Here is a 26,260-nt window from a genome sequence, read left to right on the forward strand (position 1 = left end):
TCCCAGAATGTCTGGCAATCGGGAAATGCAAGTGGTCACCCTAATGATCACTGATCAAATGTGGTCTCTTCTTGTATGTGTAGATTGCAAGATTGTGGGTGCTGCTGCTGCAGTACTGCCAACCTTCAAAAAACAAGAGCATCCCCTTCCCCCGGCCCCGCCAGTGCTTAATTTGTAATGAAAGAGGTGCCATGGCTCAAGCAATTTTTTTTAAATCTTTCATAAACTGACCTGGCAAGCCCAGAGGTGCTGGGGCTATCATGAACTGCCAGGGCTAGAGGTGCTGGGAATCTGCCCTGGCACAAATTAAGCACTGCCCCCCATAAAATAATAAGATTCGTTTAACAATAATGAGATTTGGGGATCTTTTTCATTGGCAGCAGAGGTGCCAGTGCAGGGGAACAAACAGGTGTTTTGCCCTTGCTCCCCACCCCGTGGGCAATGCTTGTGGTACAGGGCTGGGTCCGGGGCGCACGGTGCCTGGCGCCAGAGCAGCGCCGGCGAGTCGCCCAGCAACCCCGTGCGCGGGGCCTGAGGTACCGCCGAGGGTTAATACAGCTCCTGAGCCCCGGCGGCTGCCCTCACGCCTCGCTCCCACCCAACCCTTGGAGACAGGGGCCGGCGCGCGCACGAGGCTGTGGTGGAGCGCGCGCTCCTTCCTCCCTCTTCCGGCCCGGCCCGGCCCGGCCCGGCCGGCAACAGCGCGCGGCCCCCGAACGTGAGGCGTGCGCGCTCCCGCGCTGACGCCGACGCCGACGCCGGCGGCACGGTGGGAGGGAGCGGTAAGGGGAGGAGGTGCGCGGGCTCCGAGTGGCGGCTGCAGTGAGCGGGGCTGCGGCCTGCAGGGCCGGCGCCATGTTTCTCGCTGCTCCTGTTCGCGCTGCCGGTGCCGCCGCCGCGCACTCGGTAAGGAAACTCGCGACCGAGGTGCTGCTCCCGCCCTCCTCCCCCGCCCCGGGTTCTTCCAGGCGCCGCGGCGAGAGACGGCTTCCTTGGTAGGGACAGGCCCGAGGCAGCCGGCAAGGGCACAGCGGCCTTCAGCTCCCCGGGAGCCCGGCCCATGTCACCCCCCCCCGCCGCAGAAAGGGGGGAAATCCGCCCCCAGTAAAGTCAGGAGAGGAGGGGCTCGGGGGGTATGGAGGAGGAGGAGGAGGGGTGCATGGGGCTGTGCGCACACTTCTTAGTTATGATTTCTGTCATGTGTGATACAGTCTAACCACAAAAAGAACAGGAGGACTTGTGGCACCTTAGAGACTAACCAATTAAGCATAAGCGTTCGTGAGCTACAGCATCCGATGAAGTGAGCTGTAGCTCACGAAAGCTCATGCTCAAAAAAAAATGGTTAGTCTCTAAGGTGCCACAAGTCCTCCTTTTCTTTTTGCGAATACAGACTAACACGGCTGCTACTCTGAAACCAGTCTAACCACAGTGATTGTTGGTTGATTTGTTTTTCTTTTGTGTATTGTATTTGTGTTTATGGTTTATATATTCCTTGAGGCAGAATACTGTTTATCTGGCTCCATAAATAAATAGCTCCATACACACCAAAATTTTCTATAAAAACGAGGGGTAGTGTGTAGTCTTTTTTTAGCCCCTCATGACATACACCTGGGAGATGTATCTCTTTTGTTCTCTCTCTCTCTCTGATCTTTAGCAGACTTGATATTGCCAAATTTATGTCTACCTATATGTTTATTTAAGATCAGTGAGATATAAAGTTCATGTCTCTACTTTCAAACTGGAAAAGGCTAGTTTTAAGGAAATGAATACTTGATATGTGTCTTGGGTTATTAGGACTAAAGTTCGGAAAATAAGAGGTCTTTTTCTACTCGGAAAAATAGATTTCCAGTATTGCTGCTAACAATGCATTTCTCTTGTAACTAAGACTAAACATAGGTTAATAATCCTTCTAATTCCCTTACTATGGTCTCTCTCGTACCAATCAAAGAGTTAGATTAAAAATAAGGTCTAATCTAACACTTCTAACTCTGATACTTAGAGGTTTCATTTTTTGAAAAAGATACACATCTTTTGGACAGGTTTCAGAGTAGCAGCCGTGTTTAGTCTGTATTCGCAAAAAGAAAAGGAGTACTTTTTATCGGATGTGCACTGAATGCATCCAATGAAGGGAGCTGTAGCTCACGAAAGCTTATGCTCAAATAAATTTGTTAGTCTCTAAGGTGCCATAAGTACTCCTCATCTTTTGGACAGGGCCAGATTTACAAAGATACTTTGGTGCCTAAAGATGTGGATAGGCACCTACTGGGACTTCCAGACTTCCCTAAATGCATTAGATTTGAAACAGTAGTTTATGCATACATTTAAAAACATACATGGCTGACATGTATTTATAAAGTATGTGTTGCGGCAGTAAATTATTTAGTACATTGTTTGATATATGCTTACATATGAGGAGAGGATATTAAGTTATGTAAAATTCTGGCTTCAAGATGGCAGGGTTTACTTTCTAATTTAATCTGCAGTGACCAGGGTGTGTTAAATATACAAAGATACTCCTGATACCAGGAGAGGTCTTTAATATTCTCCACTTTGCCTTGTCAAATAATAAACCACTCTGTCTTTTGGTTGTGTTTTATTATGATTGGTATAGAAATCAAACTGTTACTGAAAGCAGTGTATGGCAATTAAGCACTTAAATTTTACCTATAGTTTTTAATACTTCAAAAATGTTGTTTAAAGGTGAGACAGATCCGCTACTTGCATAAAACAGCTGTGCGCAGTGGAGGTGGAGGAGCCTTGTTTCTGGTAAGAAATTTTTCTAGATACTGAAAACTTAAATTTATTCATTCATTCATTTATGTTGTGGGTTGGGTGAAGTATGGTTTTTATTCACTTTTGATTGGCAAAAATTGTTTTTCCAGACCTTAGTAGAAACTTAAAAGGAAACTTATTTTTCAGTAGAGCTCCCTGCTCTGGGGTGTGTGTGAAAATCTCTAATCACCCCCCCCCCCTTCCCTGTCTTATATAAGAGGCCACAGCTTTTTAAATCCTTAAATGAGGTTACTTAATGCTTGACTTCATAAGCCTCTGTTTTCATTTGGTTATAACTTTACCAAACTTTCACTGTTAAAGTTTTAAACAAAAACAATTCAGCTATTTTCTAAAGAGGTTTTGGAGAATAGTTAATTTTGCTCTGAACATTAGGATTTCCTTGAGAGGGAAGGTTTTATGCATGGCCCTGTGTAGTCATTGATTCCACTACTACCGAATTTGCCACAGAATTCACTTTGCCACTGAGCTGAGCTCCAGAATTTGACCTTCAATTTTAAAAATGTTTCTAGCCCATGTTTGTGTGGTTCCCAGTACAATAAGGCCCTGATCCATGACTGGGGACTTTAGTTGCAAATGCAACACAAATATAAATAGTTGTAATTATAGTTGCAAGATTCTAAAATGTGAACTGGGGTACACGAATCAATGACATCTGCCTGAATCTGAAGAGAACTACTGTGAGAGGTGTGATCTGTCCTATTCCTGTCATTCATGGCCTTGTGAACTCTGTAGTTACGTAGCTGCACAACTGGCATTTTTTTTCAAGATGCAGTGGAATTCAGCACTTCTGCCACAGACTTCACCTTTTGCTGCAGACAGGCACCCAAAATATTGTTTGGTTTCCCTGCAGTTCTCTTCCTCTGCCGCTTTTCCCTTAAGGGAGAGTTAATTGGATTACAGTTCATGCCCTCTGCACTTTTCCATGAAGTGAGGCAGGAAGGGGTTGGAGACTTAGGGAGTGAGAGCTGATCTCCAAAGAGGGGGAGGGGAGAGGCTAGGCTATCAGGCTGGGCATCCTCAAGAACAGGTCAGCAGCTGAAGGCCTGGGAAGCCAGGGAGGTAAGCTGCCAAAACTAGCTACAAGCTCCCCCGTTTCCTGGCACACATGGTAGGTTCTGAGGACAATTTCATGGATGCTAAGGCTTATGGAGTGGAGCCAATAGGCTTGGAGAATTTAACAAAAAAAGTCATCCTCAAGGCCTATTTCACCATTTGAATTTAATTTATAGCAACCTGGGGTACTGTGTTTTATTAGTTGTTTGATATTTGCTGTCCTTTAATGCTCCTTTTTCTTCACAGTAGCTTTGAATTTTGAATACAGTTTTATCTACTTGTTTGCTTCAGTTATGCAATGGCTTTTTTAGCTATAACTTTCAGGCATTAATTAACATAGAGCAGTGGTTTTCAACCTATGGACCCCTGAGGGTCTGCAGACTATGTATAAGATTTCCAAAGAGGTCTGTATCTCCATTTGAAATTTTTTAGAGGTCTGCAAATGGAAAAAAGATTGAAAATCACTGATGGGGTATTTAAGGACAAATTGGGAGCATATCTACTAGATCAGTGGTTGTCAAACTTTTTTTTCATGGACCACTTGAAAATTGCTGAGGGTCTCGGCGGACTGCTTAATGATCGTTCCAAATGTTGTTTGTACTGCTAGCTAACTATTGTAAAGCGCTTTGGATAAAAGCACTGTATTAAAAAAATAAAAACCTTAATAATTAATGGTTTTTTGTTGTACAAATAAAAGCACACAACTCATATTTTAATATCAGTAGTCTTACCTTTCTAATGCAATGGATATGGCCTGTCTCCGCCGCAGCCCCTGAGCTGGGGCTGGGAAGGAGGGGCATCTTTCCCCGGCAGCTGTAGCCCTGGAGCTGGAGAAAGTCGCCTCTTTCTCTGGTCGTTGCAGCCCTGCATGTCCCAAATTCCCCCCACCCTCTCTTTTCAACCCACCACCCCCTCTTACCTTCCCTTTATTTCCCCAAGGCCACCACCTCACCTTACATGTGCATCTTCTCCAGCGTGCAGGCACCTAATTCATGGAGCCATGCCTGTGCAGTTTCACAATTATGTGAGTGGCCCTTTATTCTCTCGTGTGTGGCCGCCCAGGTGCGCATCTTAGAGGGAACTGTCCGCGGACCAGCTGAATGAAGCTCGTGGACCACTTGTGGTCCGTGGACCACAATTTGAGAACGTCTGTAATAGATAATTGGTCAATTGCTCTGACTGGTTTGAGGTTAAACTTTTTTGAGTTCTTTAATCAATATCGGGTGTTTTAATACTATCAGAAAGTGGATGTCTTATTGGCTGCCTGGTTTGTACAGAGAAAACCATACAAATTTTAAGTAATCATGTTCTTGGAGTATCACTAGTCTCAATTTTCTTTCTTGCCATTTGCTTTGTGGTGTTGAAGGTCAATAAAGCCTGCTTGGAGCTGAAGGGGATTTACTGTGTAGCAACACTAACTTTCCTTCCAGTGTGGTTGATCTGTTTTGATGCCAGTTTCAGTGTAAATGGTTTGCTTTCTCTTTTCACCTGTATGTTTGTTTAGATTTTTCTTGCTTATATTGTACTTGTTGTCACATTCCAAGTACCTAGAATCACAGAAATGTAGGGTTGGAAGGGAACTTCAGAGGTCGTCCTGTCCAGCCTCCCTGTGTGGAGGCAGGACCAAGTAGATCTAGACCATCCTTGATAGGTGTTTGTCTAACCTGTTTTAAAAACATTCAACGCTGGGGATTCCCCAACCTCCCTTCGAAGCCTATTCTAGTGCTTAACTATCCTTATGTTTAGTATTTTTCCCTAATCTCTAACCTCAATCTCCTTTGCTGCAGATTAAGCCCATTACTACTTGTCCTATCTTCAGTGGACATGGAGAGCAGTTCATCACGATCCTTTTTATAAACAGTCCTTAACATATTTGAAGACGGTCCCACCTCAGTCGTCTTTTCTCAAGACTAAACATGCACAGATTTTTAGCCATTCCTCATAGGTCAGGTTTTCTAAACCTTGCATTGTTCTAGTTGCTTTTAGAGACTCTGCAATTTGTCCCCATCTTTCCAGAAGTGTGGTGCCCAGAATTGGACACTGTACTCTGGCTGAGGCATCATTAGTGCCAAATAGAGTGAGACAGTTATCTCCTGTGACTCACATATGACATTCATGTTAATACACCCCAGAATATTAGCTTTTTCTCAATGGCATCTCATTGTTGATTCATTTTTAATTTGTGATTATGACTCTCAGATTGTTTTCAGCAGTGCAACCAGCTAGGAGTTATTCCCCATTTTGTAGATTTTTTTTTTTTTTTTTCCCTTCCTGAGTGAAGTACTGAGGACTTGTCTATTGAATTTCATCTTGTTCATTTCAGACCAATTCTCCAATTTGTCAAAGTTGTTTTGAATTTGAATCTTGTTTTCCAAGATGTTTGCAATCCCTCTGAGCTTAGTGTCATCCACAGATTTTATAAGCATACTCTCCACTCCTTTACCGAGTTGTTAATGAAACAACTGAATAGTATTGGACCCAGAATTGACCCCTGAGAATCCCATGGGGTTATGTCCCAGTGTAACAGTGAACCACTGATAATTACTCTTTGAGTACAGTCTTTCAACCATTTTTTTGTAATTTCATCTAGACAAGTGGTTCTCAAACTAATGCCGCCGCTTGTTCAGGGAAAGCCCCTGGTGGGCCGGGCCGGTTTGTTTACCTGCCGCGTCTGCAGGTTCAGCTGATCGTGGCTTCTACAGGCCGCGGTTAATTGCTCCAGGCCAATGGGGACTGGAGGAAGAGCAGCCAGCACATCCCTTGGCCTGCGCTGCTTCCCGTTGGCTATTTCTTATAACCCTGTTATCCTCTAGGTGCTTACAAATTGATTGCCAGTATCTTTCCAGGTATCAAAGTTAGGCTTACTGATCCATAATTCCCTGGATCCTCTTTCCCCCCACTTTTTAAAGATAGGTACCATGTTTGCCCTTTTCCAGTCCTCTGGGATCTCACTGGTCCTTCATGAGTTCTCAAAGATAATTGCTAACAGTTCTGATAGTTTTAGCTAGTTCCTTAAATACCTGAGGGTACACTTCATCAGGTGCTGCTGATTTGAATACATCTAACTTATCTAAATATTCTTTAACCTGTTCTTTCCATATTTTGGCTTGTTTTCCTTTTCCCCCTTATTGTTAATGTTAATATTGTGGTAGGTATGTGATTACAATTAACCTTTTTAGTGAGGCCTGAAACAAAATAGGCATTAAACATGTCAGCCTTTTTGAGTTGTCCATTATTAGCTTTCCTTCCCTGATAAATAGAGGGTCTACACTTTCCTTCATCTTTCTCTAGCTTCTAATGTATTTACAGAACCTCTTCTTCTTATTGCCTTTTTTGTCCCTTTTAGTTGTAACTCATTCTGTGCTTTAGCCTTCTGATTTTGTCCCTGTATACTTGTGCTGTTTTTTTGTAGTGACTCCTTTTTGATTTTCAAGTCATTAAAGAGCTCCTCTTACTAGTGTTTCTACCTTTCTTTTGTGTCGGGATAGTTTGCTTTTCTTTGTGTTTGTTTTTCTTTTTTTTTCCCCCAACAGTACAGTAGAGTTAACAAAGCTTCTCAGATCTCCCTGTGACCCTGGCAAAGACAGGCTAAATATAGTGTGGATGCTATTAAATGCTGGACATCTACCACCTGCAGTAGTTAGATTTACTGAAATCAAATTACAGGAATAACTGCAAATATTGTAGTGTGCAAGTGTCCATATTTAAACTAAACCCATATAGTCAATGTAAATATTTCTGCAATAAAATCTATGTCTTTTTTTTTAATGGTAAACTGTGATTCTATAACTGTCCTTTTCCCCCTGGTGCTTGCAATTAAACTGCTCCCAACCTGGGAAGCAAACTTTCAGTTGTAGTCTTTATTTCTGGCATATTGAATCACAGAACAAATGTTAACTCTTTTCCCCTTATTTTTATTTTATTTTTTTTTAAAAAGATCTTTGTCAGTTTGGCACCATCTTCTTGTTGCAGTCACCTAAACCCAGTTAGTTTGGATAGCCACAATTTGTGTTCTGGAAAGTAAAGAAACTGACACATGAATGCCATTTTGAACAGCTGAGACACACTATATATGCTACCTGATTCTATGCTTGATTTGGTCCACAGTTTGTTGCTACTGAATCTTTTAGGAAACATCAGGTATAGTTTTGTACTACTTGAGTTGGGTCCACTGTCCAGTAGTACGGTTCATTTCAAACACTGTATCCACTAACAAGATGATGCGTCCAGTGCCATTGACTTTTGGTGAAACTTCTGTATGCTCACTAAATTTAATCTGAATGATGTCATCTTGCTCTTGGCAAGGATTCTCTCTGGGTCCTGCCAGGAACCCAAGTATAAGCGCCTTTTCTGGCCTGGTAACCTTGCAGTCTTCAACATTTCCTGTGGTGCATTTCACCCCCATTTTAGTTTTCGTCTAGGCATACTCAGTTAGTCTGCCTCTCATCTTCTTTTGGACTCTAGAACAAGTGTACGTAATCTTGATGTATAATATAACGCCTTCTCAGTTTTTTCCCCTGCCAGTCCTTCCTGAGTAAAGTTATACCCTTTTATACCAATCATGCAATCATGAGATTTATCCCATTAGGGCTCCGTGATGGCAGTTTAGTCATAATTTAGCTAAAGGACTAATACATCCAGTTCTTCCTGTTTATTCCCTGTACTCCATGCATTTGTGTGTAGATGTCTGAAATATAGAGCAGATTTCCCCCACCATTTTGTTTTTTTCTACCCCCCACCCTCCTCAGACATTCTTGTTAAACACTGGATTTGTGCTGGAAATGGACCACCTTGATTATCATACACATTGTAAGGAGAGTGATAACTTTAGATAAGCTATTACCAGCAGGAGAGTGGGGTGGGGGGAGGTATTTTGTCATGCTTTGTGTGTATAAAAAGATCTTCTACACTTTCCACAGTATGCATCCGATGAAGTGAGCTGTAGCTCACGGAAGCTTATGCTCAAATAAATTGGTTAACCTCTAAGGTGCCACAAGTACTCCTTTTCTTTTTGCGAATACAGACTAACACGGCTGTTACTCTGAAACCTGTCATTTTCTATCTTGTTGCTCCTAAGAGCCAATTGTAATTTTCTATTCCCCTCTCTTAATATCTGACTCAATATTGAGGTCACCTTTTTTTATACCTACCTGGGGCTTTTGTTACCTGCCTCTTTTGAACCTAGTCTAAAGCCCTTCTCGCTTGGCTGGCATGTCAGTGGGCAATATACACATGCAGTGTGTATATGATGAAAGAAAGTGCTTTATTTGCATTCCTTGGCCTGCAGAACCATTTTGAGAACTTAAAAGGGACATGACCAACTTAAAACATACTCCTTTTTTTAAAATGGGCTAAAAAGTAGTCTGGGGTGCAAAACTCTCTAAGATCCTTGCTGTGACATGGCAGTTAGGTAGCCCATATGTGCACTCTCTGAGGAGTCTCTGGGAGAGTGGATTCTTCTTGATGGGCCATCAACACATGTCTGGCTGGTCCTGATGTAAATCTGTCTTGTCCGTGTTAGTTGCTCCTTTGTTGCCACTGAAAGGCTTGTTGTGGGCATTTCCCACTTACGACATATTTCAGTAACAAACATAACAATACTTCATAACTTCACATACAATGATAGTACATACAATTCAACAAGATAGTAATTTTCAACAGATCAAGACTTCTTAAATGGTACATCACAAGGCATGCATTGTACAAAACAATTCATAATTGTACCACGGTGGTGAATATGGGAGTTCCAGGGTGCTATTTTGAGGTACAGAATGTCACACTGGGTATACAGAGGAAACAGTGGAACTGATTACACAAACAGAAAGGATGTGTCTGGGTGAAGCATGACCCTGCCCTGCCCACACACCTGCATAGCTGTACTCAAGAAACTCTGGCTGCACTTGTTCAACAAGTGTAGCAAGGGGCACTTCCTAATATACTCCCTCCAGCACTTAGGCATAATTGCCTCCAGGCACTGATGCTTCAGCGATTGAATCTACTCTTGCTCTCCAGTATTCTCCGCCTAGGAAAAGGCATAAATGAGCCTTTATTGTTCAGGGATAAAATGAGCTAGTGTACGTCCAAGACAGATGTTAATTTCTATCTAATAGAAGAGATTAGAGACCATGAGAGAAACCGATCCTGCACAGCTGTGTGACTGGAACTCTACAAGATCTTGGTGAAAATTCCCTCAAACTCTACACAAACTCTTCCTTTTAGTCACTCAAACATAAATAGGCGTGTGCGCTAAGAAGCCACCAAATGGAAATTTTTAGCTTTAACTTGCTGTATAGCTTCTAATGTAACCACTCAGAGCTCTGCAGCACAGAACTGTGCTGAGATTGTGGCAGAAGATAACAATCCTCATTTATTATTTCCCCCCTACCCCACACTTGAGATTCTTCAAGCAGACAGATACATAAGAAATAACAGCTGTAATCCAGATAGAGATGGAGGTTTTATAAATCAATCTTACTTTTTTTTGCAAACAGAAATTAAGAACATATTAACAAGGATAACTGAGTCAGAGAAGCACAACAGGCAAACAAAGCAAGCAAACAGCAGGCTAAAATCCTAAATAAAACACAGATGAAAGAACTGAAATTTTAGGAGGAAAAACAAAGATCTAGAAATAGATCCAGGATGTGTGGCATATGTTTGGTGTGCCTGTTAGAAATGACAGAAGATTGCTATGTGAAGAAGCTTCCAAGAACAATAAAAGGATCCTCTTTCGGTAACTCAGAGCCCATCCATATGCTTGTACAAAGTCGATTCTTTCTCTTCAGGTAATTTTCCTTTGGTATTCTAGTGTGTAACCTTGGCCCTCCCCCCCACCCTCCAAATCTTTACACAGACCAGCGGAAATCTACTGTCATTTATAGCTTCTCTTATTTTTCTGTGTATTTGACATCTAATCTTAAAATCCAAAGATGGAATTTCCCAAATTCACGAAAATTCTCTGTTACAGTAGTGCATATATTATGCTATGTCCTGCCGAGTTGAAAATAGAATTTACAACAAATAAGTATATTCCAGTTGGGGGTTACATAATTTGGAATTGAAGTAGGAGCACATACTATTAACGTGCACTTCGAGAGCATTAGTTTTGTTAATTTTAGCATTTATATATGTAGCACTTTGAATGGGGAAGTAGTCTCCATGGTATTTAGCAAAAGTAATTTTTCTGTGGACATGTGTTTAAATAAGGAGACTACAAACTATGCAAGGAGACACTGTAAAATGGCTAAATCAGTTGTGGGTCTGAGTATGTGTAATGTGGTACTCCCATGGGGATGGCTGGTTCTGTTGGGATATTCTGGATATGAATTCATATATGGGAGGAAAAACTCAGTCTTACCCGGTTACATGCCACTACATGCTGCCAGTTCCTGTTTCCTGCACACTGGTGTCCAGATGGCCCCACTTCTAAATTTGCTCGCTATTATGGGTGGGATTTCAACAGACCATAAATCCAGATCTTAATCTTCCAAGGTAGCCTTCAAGGACTGATTCAAAGCCCAGTGATGTCAATCGAAAGACACCCCTGACTTCAGTAGGTTTTGGATCAGGCTCTAAGTGAAGAGAAGATCAGAGAGCATTATGTGAAACATAAATGGGTCTTTCAGATGTGTGGTGAATTACCCTTTTAGTCATTTCCCTATCTCTGAAATCAAATGTATATTTCAACAAAACAAGAAAGAAACCGCTCCTGATACTCGATGAGAAGCTCTCAAAGAGACCAGTCAGTGTTCTGGAAAAAACAATATAGCACTAACCAAAACATTCATATTAATCTTGTTGGAACAAGAACCTAAGTCTGTCTCCTCACAAACACCAGAAAATGCAAAACTAAAGCTGTCAATTTTAATCGCAGTTAACTCACATGATTAACTGAAAAAATTAATCATGATTTAAAAAATTAATTTTGATTAATGGCAGATTTAATTGCGCTCTTGAACAATAGTGCCAATTGAAATTTATTAAATATTTTGGATCCTTTTCTACATTTTCAAATATATTGGTTTCAATTACAACACAGAATACAAAGTGTACAGTGCTCACTTTATATTATTTTTGATTACAAATATTTGCACTGTAAAAATGCTAAACAAGAGTACTTTTCAGTTCACTTCATACAAGTACTGTAGTGCACTCTCTTTATCGTGAAAGTGCAACTTACAAATGTAAATTTTTTTTGTTTTTGTTATATAAACTGCACTCAAAAATAAAACAATGTAAAACTTCAGAGCCTACAAGTCCACTAAGTCCTGCTTCTTGTTCAGCCAATTGCAAAGAGAAACAGGTTTGTTCCCATTTATGGGAGATAATTAGGGCCCTACCAAATTCATGGTCTATTTTGGTCAATTTAACGGTGTTGTAATTGTAGGGGTCCTGGCCCAAAAAGGATTTGGGGGGGGGGTGTCACAAGGTTATTGGGGATGGTGTTGCGGTATTACTACCCTTATTTCTGCTCTGCTACTGGTGGCGGTGCTGCCTTCAGAGCTGGGCAGCTGTAGAGGAGTAGCTGCTGGGTGGGGAGCCCAGCTCTGAAGGCAGAGCCACTGCCAGGAGTGGTGCAGAAGTAAGGCAAGTGACACACAGCTGTGTCGCATCTAGCAGCATGTGTTCAGGTGCCCCTCCCCCCCGCTACTTTGCAGCCACGTTGCTCCTGCAGCTGTTCCTGGGACCCTCCTGCTGGCTGTGCAGAGTGGGGGAGGAGGATGCTGATGTCAGCGTTTCCCCTGCCCCTGTACCCCATCTCTGCAGAGCACAGAGCTCTCTGGCTCAGAAGTCGCTGCTGCTGCTGTCCTGAGGTCTGAAGACTCCAGCCTCTGGGCGGTGAGAGTCTTTGTTTTTTTTTTTTTTTTTTTTTTTTTTTTAAGAAAAAGAAACTCGCTGTCTCTGAGGCTTCCCCAGCAGCCAACTCACAGTGTGTCTCTTTCTGCGCCCCCCCACCGCCCATGTACCCCATCTCTGTAGAGCAGGGGCAGCGGAGACAGGGCTCAGTCAGGACAGAGCAGGAGAGCTTTCAGTGAGTGCCTTAAAGAGACAACGCACAGTGCGTCTCAGAAATTTCTCCAGCAGCCAGCACAGTCTCTCTCACACTCACACACTTATACTTGTGGTGGTGGTGGTGGTGTTACTTCATTCAATGCACATATATTCTCTGTAATTGTCTTCTTTCAAAGTGTGTTATTTTAGTGTTTTGACTAGTCTGTGCATTTCATAATTTTTATTTCTCTTACACTTAAATTTAATTCTTTGAGTTGTGAGTTCTAAAATGCCTAACCTGTCCTAGATGGAGTAATTATCCCTTTGGTAACTTTTAAAAAAATATATATATTATATCTAGGTTTTTTGTTTCTACTGGTAGTGCACATCCACACTTACCTCGGTGCACATAAAAGTGTATTCTGCACATGGAATCGAAAAAATTAGAGGGAACATTGGTGGCAATCCTGTGACTTCCTAAAATAACCTTGTGACCGCCCCCCCCGCGACTCCCTTTTGGGTCAGGACCCTCCAGTTTGAGAGACATTGGTCTCCTCCAGGAAATCTGTATAGTATAGGGAAAAGCCCACAAAATATCAGATTTCACAGAGGGAGACCAGATTTCTTGGTCCGTGACGTGTTTTTCAAGGCCATGAATTTGGTAGGACCCTAGAGATAATGCTGCCTGCTTCTTATTTACAATGTCACCTGAAAGTGAAAATCAGCATTTGCATGGCACTTTTGTAGCCGGCATGCAAGGTATTTACATGCCAGATATGCTAAACATTCATATTCCTGTTCATGCTTCAGCCACCATTCCAGAGAACATGCTTCCAAGCTGCTGATGTTCATTTAAAAAATATATATATATATTAAATTTGTGACCGAACTCCTTGGAAGAGAATTGTAGGTCTTCTGCTCTGCTTTACCTGTATTATACCATATATTTCATGTTATAGCAGTCTTGGATGATGACCCAGCACATATTGTTCATTTTAAGAACATTTACACTGTAGATTTGACAAAACGCAAAGAAGGTACCAGTGTGAGATTTCTAAAGATAGCTACAGCACTTGACCCAAGGTTTAAGAATCAGAGGCCCTTTCCAAAATCTGAAAGGGATGAGGTGTGGAGCATGCTTTCAAAGTCTTAAAAGAGCGACACTCTGATGCGGAAACTACAGAACCCGAACCACCAAAAAAGACAATAAACCGTCTGCTGGTGGCGTCTGACTCATGATGATGAAAATGAACATGCATCAGTCTGCTCTGCTTTGGATCGTTATCGAGCAGAACCTGTCGTCAGCATGGACGCATGTCCTCTGGAATAGTGGTTGAAGCATGAAGGGACCTATGAATCTTCAGTGCAGTGGTCACCAACCTGTAGATCGCCCAATCCTGGAGCCTCTGCCAGTCGATTGCAATCTCCGGTTGCTAAAAGTCCAGCGGGGCTAAGGCAAGCTCTCTGCCTGCCTCAGCCCCACACCCTCACAGCATCGGGGGGTGGGGTGGGTGGGGAGCAGGGGTCTCCATGTGCTGCTCCTGCCTGGAAGCACCGCCCCTGCAACTCCCATTTGCCAGGAATGGGGAACTGCGGCCAGTGGGAGCTACGGGGGCAGCATGTGCAGGCAGGAGCAGCGTGTGGAGCCAAGGTCTTCTCTCCCCTCTTTCCCCCCCACCCCCAAGGGGCCGCTGGGGCGTATTGGCTGCTTTTGGGAGTGGTGTGGTGCGGGGCAGGCGGGGAGCCTGCCTTAGCCCCACTGTGCCACCGACTGGGAGCTGCCCAAGGTAAGTGCCACCTGGCAGGAGCCCGAACCCCAGCCCTGAGCCCCCTGCTGGAACCACTACTCTGTAGCCCCTCCTGCACTCCTGCCCCAGCTCGGAGTCCCCTCCTGCACCCAAAGTACCTCCCAGAGCTCGCACCCCACACCCTCTCCTGCACCTGAACCCCTTGCCCCAGGCTCAGCCTGCAGCCCCCTTCCACACTCCAAACCCCTTGGCCCAAGCTCAGAGCCCACATACCCTTCCAAACCTCAACTCCCTGCCCCAGCCCAGTGAAAATGAGTGAGGGTAGGGGAGAGCGAGTGATGGGGGGGCAGGGGGATGGAGTGTTTCGGATGGGACCTCGGGGAAGGGGCAGGTTAGATCCTGGGTTGCACTTAAATTCAAAAAGTGATCTTGTACATAAGAAGGTTGGAGACCACTGCTTTAGCTCATCTGGAATGTAAATATCTTGCGACGCCAGCTACAACAATGCTGTGAGAATGCCTGTTCTAACTTTCAGGTGACATTTTAAATAAGAAGCAGGAAGCATGATCTCCTGCAAATGTAAACAGATTTGTTTGTCTGAGCAATTGGCTGAACAAGTAGGACTGAGTGGACTTGCAGGCTTTAAAGTTTTACGTTGTTGGTTTTATTTTTGAATGCACTTATTTTTTGTACATAATTCTACATTAAAGTTCAACTTTTATAGAAAAAGGTTTGTGCTACAGTACTTGTATTAGGTGAATTGAAAAATACTATTTTTGTTTTTTTTTACAGTACAAATATTTGTAATAAAAATGAGCACCATACGCATTGTAATGTGTTGTAATTGAAATCAATATATTTGAAAATGTAGAAAACATCCAGAAATATTTAAATAAATGGTATTCCATTATTTAACATCATGATTAATTGTGATTAATTTTTTTAATCGCTTGACAGCCCTATGTGAAACCTTCGAAGTAGCTAAATTGGAGTTTGGTCTGTTAGAAACTCGGACAATTCTGATACAACTTACTGAAAGGAATCAGTGAAGATCCCACACTGCAATTTACACAGGAATTTAAGGAAATCATCAAATCTGTCCTAAACGACTCCAAGAGAACCTCTACTAACTCCTCCCCAACAAACCCACACCAGGGACCTTCTACATCAGGGGCAGGCAAGCTTTTTGGCTTGAGGGCTGCATTGGGTTCAATAGTGGAACCTTATGGACAACTATATACAAGAAATGCATAGATCACCACACCTACCTTCACAGATCCAGTAAACTCCCCAAACACACTAAGAAATCTGTTATCTACAGTTAGGCACTCTCATGCCACAGAATATTCTCTGAGGGGAAAGTCTGGGATGTATACCTTAACACACTTATCCTTAGGTTATCCTAAGGGTTATACACCTTAACTTAACACACATTCACCAAACAAGGACATTCCACCAGAGAAGTAGGTCACATCACAGAACGAGCCACCCAAATGCCCAAAGAGAAGCTGCTTCAATACAGAAATAGAATCCCCTTGGATCACATACCCCTAGTTGTAAACTATCACCGCACACTGGAACCCCTATGGGGTATCATCAGACTATAATTCATACTCGATGAGTTCCCCATCCTGAAAGAGATCTTTTCTGAACCCCCTCTTCTGGCATTCAAACAACCCCCCAACCTTTCTAAGCTCATCAGAAGCAAGCTTCCCACAGAGCAGGACACAGCAACTCAAAGCAGCACCATACCCTGCCAGAACAAACCTGCAGACCTATCTCCTCTGCTACAATGATAAACACCACCCCACAACAAAGCTTCTAAGAGTAATGGGTTCTACACGTCTATCATATGTGGTGTACCTAATCCAGTTCACTAAATGCCCCAATAACAACTATGTGGGTGAGCCCTGACAATCACTGTGCTTTCATATGAACTTGCACTGGAAAATGATAAAAACAAAAACACCGTATCACCTGTGGGCAAATCCTTTTCTCAGACCCATCACTTTGTATCTGACCTATCAGTTCTCCTCCTCAAAGGAAACCTGCACAACACTTTCAAAAGACAAGCCTGGGAGCTTACATTCATATCTTTGCTAGAGACTAAAAATCATGGTCTTAGGCTGTGTCTACGCTGCACTTTCAGCGCTAAAACTTTAGCTGTTCAGGGGTGTGTGTGGGGGGAGCCTGAGCAACAAAAGTTTTAGCATTGAAAAGTGCGAGTATAGACAGTGCTTTATCGGCGATAAAGCTACCACCCCTTGTTCGGGGTCAGGGTGGATTTGATTTAAATCACTAGACAGGAAGACTCTATTTAATCGTGGATTTCTACATAAAAGTGCATTCTTGTTGGTTGTTATAACCTTAATATATATTCTTCACAACTCAGATGTAAATTTCATTTTTAGGCGGTACACACTATACATTTTTAAAGTGATTTATTTTGAAAACTTGTCAAATTTAGTTTTACAGCTATCTCAGAAAATGAATGATTGGATAGTTCATTTACCAAAGGTAGCTGAGGGAAAGAGTTCACCTCCCAGTGACTTCATAAATATCGCCAACAGGTTAATCGTTAATATTTGGAGGATTTTCTTGCCATGCTGTATTAGGAGGAGAACATCACCAGACAGACATTTAAATTGTTTTATTTAACTAAAACAGCAACGTTATGCATTCTGGATTTTTTTATTCAACAGCAAACATATAATATTTTTAAAAACAAGCATATGAATTTTGGAATTTAGTTAAACATTGAGGTTTTTTAAATTCAGGTTTGTTTTGTTAACTAAAATAATTAAATGAAATATATTAAAAAAAAAAAAAAATTAAATAGACTGTCAGCCAGCCTTCCTGTTTGTTCATAATCTGGAAAAGAAAAACAAGCTTTCCTGCTTTTTCAGGTCCCAAACGATTTCTCAATTTGGAATGAATTAGTCCAAAGGAAGAAAATATTCTTTCTATATCGGTAGAAGATTAAAGATTAAAAGTGAGATTATCACTTCAACAGTCTCTGAATACAAATGCTTAAGTAATAGAATAATAGACTTTAAGGTGAGAAGGGACCATTATGATCATCTAGTCTGACCTCCTGCACAACGCAGGCCACAGAATCTCACCCACCCACTCCTGTAACAAACCTCTAACCTATGTCTGAGCTACTGAAGTCCTCAAATCGTGGCTTAAAGACTTCAAGGTGCAGAGAATCCTCCAGCAAGTAACCCATGCCCCACGCTGCAGAGGAAGGCAAAAAACCCCCAGGGCCTGTGCCAATCTGCCCTGGAGGAAAATTCCTTCCAAACCCCAAATATGGAAGTCAGCTAAACCCTGAGCATGTGGGCAAGACTCACTAGCCGGACACCCAGGAAAGAATTCTCTGTAGTAACTCAGATCCCACCCCATCTGACATCCCGTCACAGGCAATTGGGCATATCTACCGCTAATAGTTGATGATCAATTAATTGCCAAAATTAGGCTATCCCATCATATCCTATCTCTTCCATAAACTTATCAAGCTTAGTCTTGAAGCCAGATATGTCTTTTGTCCCCACTGCTTCCCTTGGAGGGCTGTTCCAGAACTTCACTCCTCTGATGGTTAAAAACCTTCATCTAATTTCAAGTCTAAACTTCCTGATCGCCAGTTCATATTGATTTGTTCTTGTGTCCACATTGGTACTGAGCTTAAATAATTCTTCTCTCTCTGTGGTATTTACCCCTCTGATATATTTATAGAGAGCAATCATCTCTCCCCTCAGCTTTCTTTTGGTTAGGCTAAACAAGAGAAGCTGTTGGAGTCTCCTTTCATAAAACAGGTTTTCCATTCCTCAGATCATCCTAGTAGCCTTTCTCTGTACCTGTTCCAGTTTGAATTCATCTTTCTTAAAAATGGGAGACTAGAACTGCACACAGTATTCCAGATGAGGTCTCACCAGTGCCTTGTATAATGGTACTAACACCTCCTTATCTCTACTGGAAATACCTCGTCTGATGCATCCCAAGACCACATTAGCTTTTTCTCATGGCCATATCGCATTGGCGGCTCATCATCGTCCTGTGATCAACCAATATTTCAAGGTCCTTCTCTGTTACTGCCAAGTGATGCGTCCCCAGTTTATAACAAAAATTCTTGTTATTAATCCTTAAAGGCATGACCTTGCACTTTTCACTATTAAATTTCATCCTATTACTGTTACTCCAGTTTGCAAGGTCATCCAGATCTTCCTGTATGATATCCTGGTCTTTCTTTGAATTGGCAATACCTTCCAGCTTTGTGTTATCCGCAAACTTTATTATCACATTCCTGCTTTTTATGCCAAGGTCAGTAATAAAAAGATTGGTTTCAAAACCGATCCCTGAGGAACTCCACTAGTAACCTCCTTCCAGCTGACAGGTCACCTTTCAGTGTGACCCATTGTAGTCTCCCGTTTTACCAGTTCCTTATCCACCTTTCTATTTTCATATAGATCCCAATCTTTTCCAATTTAACTAATAATTCCCTATGTGAAACAGTATCAATTGCCTTACTGAAATCGAGGTAAATTAGATCCACTGCATTTCCTTTGTCTAAAAAAATCTGTTACCTTCTCAAAGAAGATCAGGTTGGTTTGGCATGATCTACCTTTTGTAAAATCATCTTGTATTTTGTCCCAATTACCATTGACCTCAGTGTCCTTAACTACTTTCTCCTTCAGATTTTTTTCCAAGACCTTGCATAGTACAGATGTCAAACTAACAGGCCTGTAATTGCCCAGATCACTTTTTTTTCCCTTTCTTAAAAATAGGAACTATGTTAGCAATTCTCCAGACATATGGTACAACCCCTGAGTTTATAGATTCATTAAAAAATTTTTGCTAATGGGCTTGCAATTTCTTGTGCCAGTTCCTTTAATATTCTTGGATGAAGATTATCTGCGCCCCCCCCCAATTTAGTCCCATTAAGCTGTTCAAGTTTGGCTTCTACCTCGGATGTGGTAATATCTACCTCCATATCCTCCTTCCTATTTGTCATCCTACCATTATCCCTAAGCTCCTCATTAAAGACTGAGGCAAAGTATTTGTTTAGATATTGGGCCATGCCTAGATTATCCTTAACCTCCACTCCATCCTCAGTGTTTAGCGGCCCCACTTCTTTCTTTGTTTTCTTCTTATTTATATGGCTGGTGTGACTTTCTTTAACCATCATCAGCAAACATATATTTCTTGAATGGTTCACCCTTAGCTCTGAAGTTTATTATAGTTGACATTATGGAGGGATGATTGCTGGACGTCCATGTCCTAACCAGCTCCTCTTCTTCAGCGGTTCAGGTTTGACCCTGGTACTGAGTATTGAGAATAATTGCGAGAAAATGATCTGGAGATGGTGCTTGTCCTGTTCGTTTTTTTAATGCTTGTAATTTAACTCTGTCATTGCATAGTTCTCTTTTTAAGCTCTCACTCAGTTCCTTCCAAATTTCAACAGCATCAGCAATAAAACAGCTATTTCCCTGTGTTTTGTTCAAGACTACAGAAATAGGCTTCAGGGTACTCAGCATGTGTTCAACATTTCTCTTAACCCCAATGTTTGGCTGTGACAGTGCCATCTGTTTTTTCATGTTTTTGTTCACAAACTGTCATCAGTTCTTGATATAGTGCTCAAAACAGTCCGCTACTGAGTTCCATCGCACGTCTTGTGGGAGAGGTAGCTTGGTTCCTCCCACTTTTTTCAGAGCAGCTGCTGCAAAGTGGTTGTTATGGAAGTATTTTGCAATTTCAATAACATTAGCCTTTATTTCTGGAACACTGAAGTCTTTGGCTAGGAGGTGCATCAAATGAGCACTGCAACCATATGTTATTAGCTTGGGACTCTCTTCTAAATAAGTTCTTCTCATCTTGGATACATTTGCGGCATTGTCTGTGACCAAGCTGCGTACTAGACATTTGAATTTTTTCCCCACAGTATGTTATAGCTTTTCTTGCTGCTACTTGTAAGTATTCTGCTGTGTGCGCATTTCCTAATGTACCAATTGTTTCTGTAAATAAGACATTCCTTTCTTCTGTTGTCAGACAATCACAACAGGATCATTGTGGACATTACTCCACCCATCAAGACTCAGGTTAACAATTTTACCCTCTAGACCTTTTGCACACTACTCAATTTCTTTCATACACTTTATCCAGCAATTTGCCTGCGACATCTGCTCTGTTGTATGGACTGTGTCCTGGTCTTTATGACTGAACCATGTTAATGAAGTGTGGGTTCTCAGTCATACCGAAAGAAGAGTTTGTTGCATAAACTAGGAGATTTTTTCATCAATTACCTCTTTTTGTAATCTGCTGGTTCTTATAACAAATGTATCTATGGTTGTTTCTGGATGATGGAAATTTTTTTTCCTTTTTGCTACAAGTGATATACTGTGGCTATGTGACATACATGATGTGACTGAAACACTATCGTTGGCAGATAATTCTGAAACTATAGAAAATGATGGTGATCTGAAGGTGGATAGTCTTCAGAATCCTGAAGTTTGAGGATAGATTCTCCTAAACAAAATAAGTCAATGCAGTTAGTTGTTTATTACCATACTGCTCATTTAGTATTACTCATTGCATTCACTGACGCTCAGTACTACTTTAAAGGTGAAATTGTAAAAGGAAGATCTGCCTATTTCAGCTATTTTTTTTATCACAACTGCATCTCAAATGATAGTACCATAGAGTAACAACTATATTTTTTTGCTCAAACATGAGAATGCAAGAATAGTCCAGAAGGAAGATAGGCAGTCTTTAAGAAAGAAGCATAAAATAAAAAACTTTACCAACCTGAAGATCCTTCATGTTTCTTTCATAAGCTTCCTCCTGAGAAATGATGATGTTTCATTCAGGCAACCAGGCCTTGCATTTCTTTGTGGCACTGTTTGCATTTTGCACGCATGCCTGTCTCTCCTACAGGTAGAGGAACTTGATTAAAACATTCCCAAACTGGGTCTCTCTTACAGCCTGCTCCCATTGTAGGTTTTCCCTTCTAGTGAGAGAATGGTGTGGTCAGTGATGAGCTGCCAAAATCTTAACAACGGGTTCCCTCCTCACCCCACGAGGGGGTCGTTGCCCAATCCCGTCCCCCGGGACTCCTGCCCCATCCAACCCCCCTGCATTCCTTGATGCCGCCGCCTCCCCCCCGCCCCCCCCAGGATCCCTGCCCCATCCACCCCACTCCCCTGTTGGCCCCCAGAACCGGGCAGGAGGGTCTCGTGGGACACCATAGTGGGTGCCCACCGAACCCCTAAGAGCCAGAGGCACCTGCCGGGGGGTGAGGTGGGGAGTCCTAGAGGTGCTTACTTGGCGCAGCTCCCAGGAAGCATCCGGCAGGTCCCTCTGGCTTCTAGGGGCGGGAAATCATAGCTGGGGGGGGGAGCAGGGGGAGCAGCTGCTCCCCCACTGATCACATCAAAAGTGGCGCCTTAGGCGCTGACTCCGTGGGTACTCCGGGGCTGGAGCACCCACGGGGAAAATTTGGTGGATGCAGAGCACCCACTGGCAGCTCTCTGCCCCATGCCCGGCCCCAGCTCACCTCCTCTGCCCCACTTCTCTACTCCTCTCAGCCCCCCCCCCCCCCGGCTTCCCGCAAATCAGCTGTTCGGCAGGAAGCCGGGGAGGGCTGAGAAGCAGGCGGCGGTTTCCTGCTCAAGCTGAGGGTGGCGGAGGTGAGCTGGGACGGGAGCGGTTACCTGCTGCGGTGCGGGCAGCTCTCCTCGTGCCCCCCTACCCCAGCTCATCTCCGCCACCTGAGGAGGAAGCAGCCGCCTGCTTCTCAGCCCGCCCCAGCTTTCTGTATGAACAGCTGATTTGCGGGAAGCCGGGGTGGGGGGGGGACACAGAAGCAGAGCGGGGCAGCGTGTTCAGGGGAGGAAGCAGAGGCGAGCTGGGGCTGGGGAACTGCTGGTGGGTGCTCTGTACCCACCAGATTTTCCCCTTGTTGCTCCATGGCTGGAGCACCCATGGAGTCGGCGCCTAAGGCGCCACTTTTGGCCAGTTACATTTGGAAGGCCTTTTGGAACCGGTTGTCCCTCGCGGAACAATTGTTATATGTTAAATTTAACAACTGGTTCCAGCTCACCACTGGGTATGGTAGATCTCAAATCAATGAAGGCTACACTCAGAAAGACCAAGACTTCTCAAATATGCTGCTCAACCGGTTTCACTTTTGTTTCTGCTGCCTGTCCCTCCCTTCTCACATTTATCTCTAGACTTCTTCTCCTTGTCCAGATCTATTCGGTCCCCAGCAATCTTCTGTTCATTGAACTTTCTGAAACTTTGCACTTTTAGAGGTAAGGGATTGACTCTGTACACAACTTTGCAGAGGGACAATAGCGTTGAGGTCTGTTATTTCTCATCATCCATCCATCCATTTAAAAACATCTTTGCTGTTAACAAGCGTGTTACCTCTGGGGAGACACATCCACAGTTTGAGAACTGCAAAACTAAGCATCTCTGATGGTATCTTCTAGACTGAGCACTGAGTCCCATTGGGTATATAGAAAGATTAACTTAAATCTATACAGGAGCCCGTGGAAGCCCAGAAGATTGGGTTCCTAATCCATGAACTATTGGAACTCATTTACAAAACTTTTCTTAAACATTACATTAATATATTGTCTCATACTACAGAATAAGAATTTATAATCCCTATTCTATGATGAGATATCTTTGGGCTATCATGTATCTTAATTAAAACTATCTTTAGGTAGGTTTTTTCCTCAAAAAGCATTTTATCAAAAATATCAGAGTTAAATAAAAAAAATTCGAATTTTTAATTTTTTTTAAATTGATTGATTTTTATCCACCCTGGTGGCCAAATGGACCTGAACTAGTAGTCTGCAACTGTGCATATTTCAGATTGCTTAGTGCTCCAAGCCTACAACTCCGCACTATTGTTTATTTTTTATAATATATATATATATATATAAAAAAAATAAGGAAAAATAGAAACAAGGTGGGAGTGGTAACATCTTTTATTGGACCAACTTCTGTTGATGAGAGACAAACTTTAGTGCTTACATAGAGCTCTTCTTCAGGTTGACCTGTTACTACTTGGACTGATTTTTCAGAGCTCAAAATTCATAATTTTAATTCAGATGATTTAAAATGAAGGATGGTCTGTTTTGTTTAAAAGGCAATTTACTTCAATTTTTAAAAGTCTTTACAGTTCACTCGAAAATGCCCAGATGATTTTATTTTTTAAAATGCCCATCCTAATGTCTTGAAATGATCCAGTGTGATAGGTTTTCCTGTTTAAAAATAGAGAAGTATTTCTTTAGGTACCAGTGCTGCAGTTTATATGTCATCTGAACCCTGTGCCCTTGCTGAGTTCCACTGATTTTAATGGGGCTCTGCATGGGTACAGGGATCTACCCACATAGTCAGGAGCAGAATCAGGGCCTTAGTGATAAACCTTCTAAATCCAGAAGTTTTGCCAGATTTATAGAGAAGAAATAAAATAAAATAAAAGTTACAAAAAGAGGAAGCACCTTCAGAGGGGAATTTTTAATTTTATGTCTGAGAGAAACTGAAAATAGGCTCATACCTTTTTATTTTAATCAGGGCAAGTAGGATCAATTTGGACATAAAGTTGCAAATGGAATAATGGTGTAATAAATGTATGCTTTCAGACATTAGAATACTTTGTATTCCATCTGACATCCATTTTGAGATTAAAGACTAAATGTAGCATTATTAATTTCTGATAAGTTTCTAAGAGTGATTTAGGAATTTGCAGGAATACTGTGAAATTTTCTTATTTGAAATTTTTTTGTCAAATCAGGTTATTTATTATTGAAACTATGTAGTGTAGGGTAATGTATCCTGATCAGATGCCTTTTAATAAATGCTATAAAGAGTATAGTATTGTTCTATGCTTTTACCAGGTAAGATTAAAAGCCAGGATTCATGGATCAGACCTTACTGTTGTCACAGAATCTCTTAGTTCGGAAACCGAATTAGATCCTGTCTACAGTAAAAAGAAAGTATTGTGCAGGTATATATTTTTCCTTTACTTGCTAATACAAATTTTCATAGTTGCTGGCCTAACATTTAATATTAGAGTCCCAACTTCTGACATGTAAGAGTTAAAATTCAAGGTGAGATTTTAAATGCTTGTAGACTCATCTGAAATATTAGATAGTTTAGTGTTTATAGATATGAGAATACCGTATTAAAGTATCCTTAATTTTTCTTTAAAAACAGATTTAATGGGACCATATGTAGGGGTTCCCAGATACTCTCCATACAAGAATATTAAAGGAACTGGTACATGAATTTGCAAGTGCAATAGCAAGGGTTTTTAATGTATCTGTAAACTTGGTGGGTTGTACCCTGTGTTTGGAAAATTGCAAATATAGCACCTATATTTAAGAAAGGGGGGGTGCGGGGAAGTGATCCAGGAAAGTGCAGGTCCATTGGTTTGACCTCAATTGTATGCAAGGTCTTAAAACAAATTTTGAAAGAGTAGTTAAGGACATAGAGTTTAACACTAATTGGGATAAAATTGGGTTTTATAAAAGGTAGATCGTGCCAGACCAACCTGATCTTACTTTGAGAAGATAACTGATACTATTTTAGACAAGGGAAATGCAGTAGATCTAATCTACCTGGATTTCAGTAAAGCATTTGTTACAGTTCAGTGTGGGAAATTATTGGTTAAATTGGAGAAGATGGGGATTAATGTGAGAGTTGAAAGGTGGGTAAGGAACTGGTTAAAGGGGAGACTCTAACTGCTCATGCTGGAATGTGAACTGTAAGATTGGAGGGAGGTTATTATGGAGTTCCTCAAGGATTGGTCTTGGGACTGATCTTCTTTAACGTTTTCCTTAATGACCTTGGAACAAAAAGTGAGTGTGTGCTAATAAAATTTGTGGATGACAACAAAGTTGGGAAATATTGCCAATATAGAGGAGGATCAGAGTATCGGACAAGGAAATTTGGACAACCTTGAAAACTGGAGCAGTGGAAATGGGATGAAATTTAATAGTATAAAGTGCAAGGTCATGCATTTAAGGACTAAAAAAAATCTTTTTGTTGTAAGCTGGGGACATATCAGTTGGAAGAGACAGACGAGAAAGACCTGGGAGCATTGGTCAATCACAGGATGCCTATGAGCAGCCTTTGTGATGTAGCCATGAAAAAGGCTAATGCAATCCTCAGATGTATCAGAGAAGATATTTCCAGTAGAGCTAGGGAAGTGTTATTACCATTATACAAGGCACTGGCGAGACCTTATCTGGAAATGTGTGCAATTCTAGTCTCCCATGTTTAAGGAAGATGTACTCAAACTGGAACAGGTTCAGAGAATGGCTACTAGGATGACCGGAGGAATGGAGAACCTACCTTATGGACGGAGATTTGAGGACCTTGGCTAACAGAATGAAAGATGAAGAGAGAGAGGATTGTGCTCTAGAACTATATCGGGGGATAAATACCAGGGAGGGAGAGGAGTTATTTACATTAAGGGCTAATGTTGGCACAAGAACAAATGGCTATAAGTTAGCCATCAGTAAATTTTGGCTTGAAATTAGATGAAGGTTTCTAACCATCAGAGGAGTGAAGTTCTGGAACAGCCTTCTAAGCGGAGTAATGGGGACCAAAAACCTTACTTTTTTCAGTATTGAGCTTGATAAGCTTGTGGAGGGGGATGGTATGAT

The 26,260-nt window shown here is 42.0% G+C and overlaps 1 protein-coding gene across 2 annotated transcripts in view; it reads left to right on the plus strand.

Annotated features, from left to right (window-relative positions):
* The first annotated feature begins 748 nt into the window (after window positions 1-748).
* Window positions 749-26,260, plus strand: part of NDUFV2 (NADH:ubiquinone oxidoreductase core subunit V2) — a 43,533-nt gene continuing 18,021 nt past the window's right edge. Inside the window, exons 1-2 of one of the 2 annotated variants that reach the window (XR_013345170.1) lie at window positions 749-906; window positions 2,701-2,766. Coding sequence is in view for 1 of the 2 variants with exons in the window: in XM_077810432.1 (XP_077666558.1) it covers window positions 856-906; window positions 2,701-2,766 (117 nt within the window). In the remaining variant the exon portion in view is untranslated. The remainder of the gene's footprint in view (window positions 907-2,700; window positions 2,767-26,260) is intronic. The other variant, XM_077810432.1, reaches the window with a different exon arrangement.

The sequence above is a fragment of the Eretmochelys imbricata genome, chromosome 2 (assembly GCF_965152235.1).
Source record: "Eretmochelys imbricata isolate rEreImb1 chromosome 2, rEreImb1.hap1, whole genome shotgun sequence".
NCBI lineage: Eukaryota > Metazoa > Chordata > Testudines > Cheloniidae > Eretmochelys > Eretmochelys imbricata.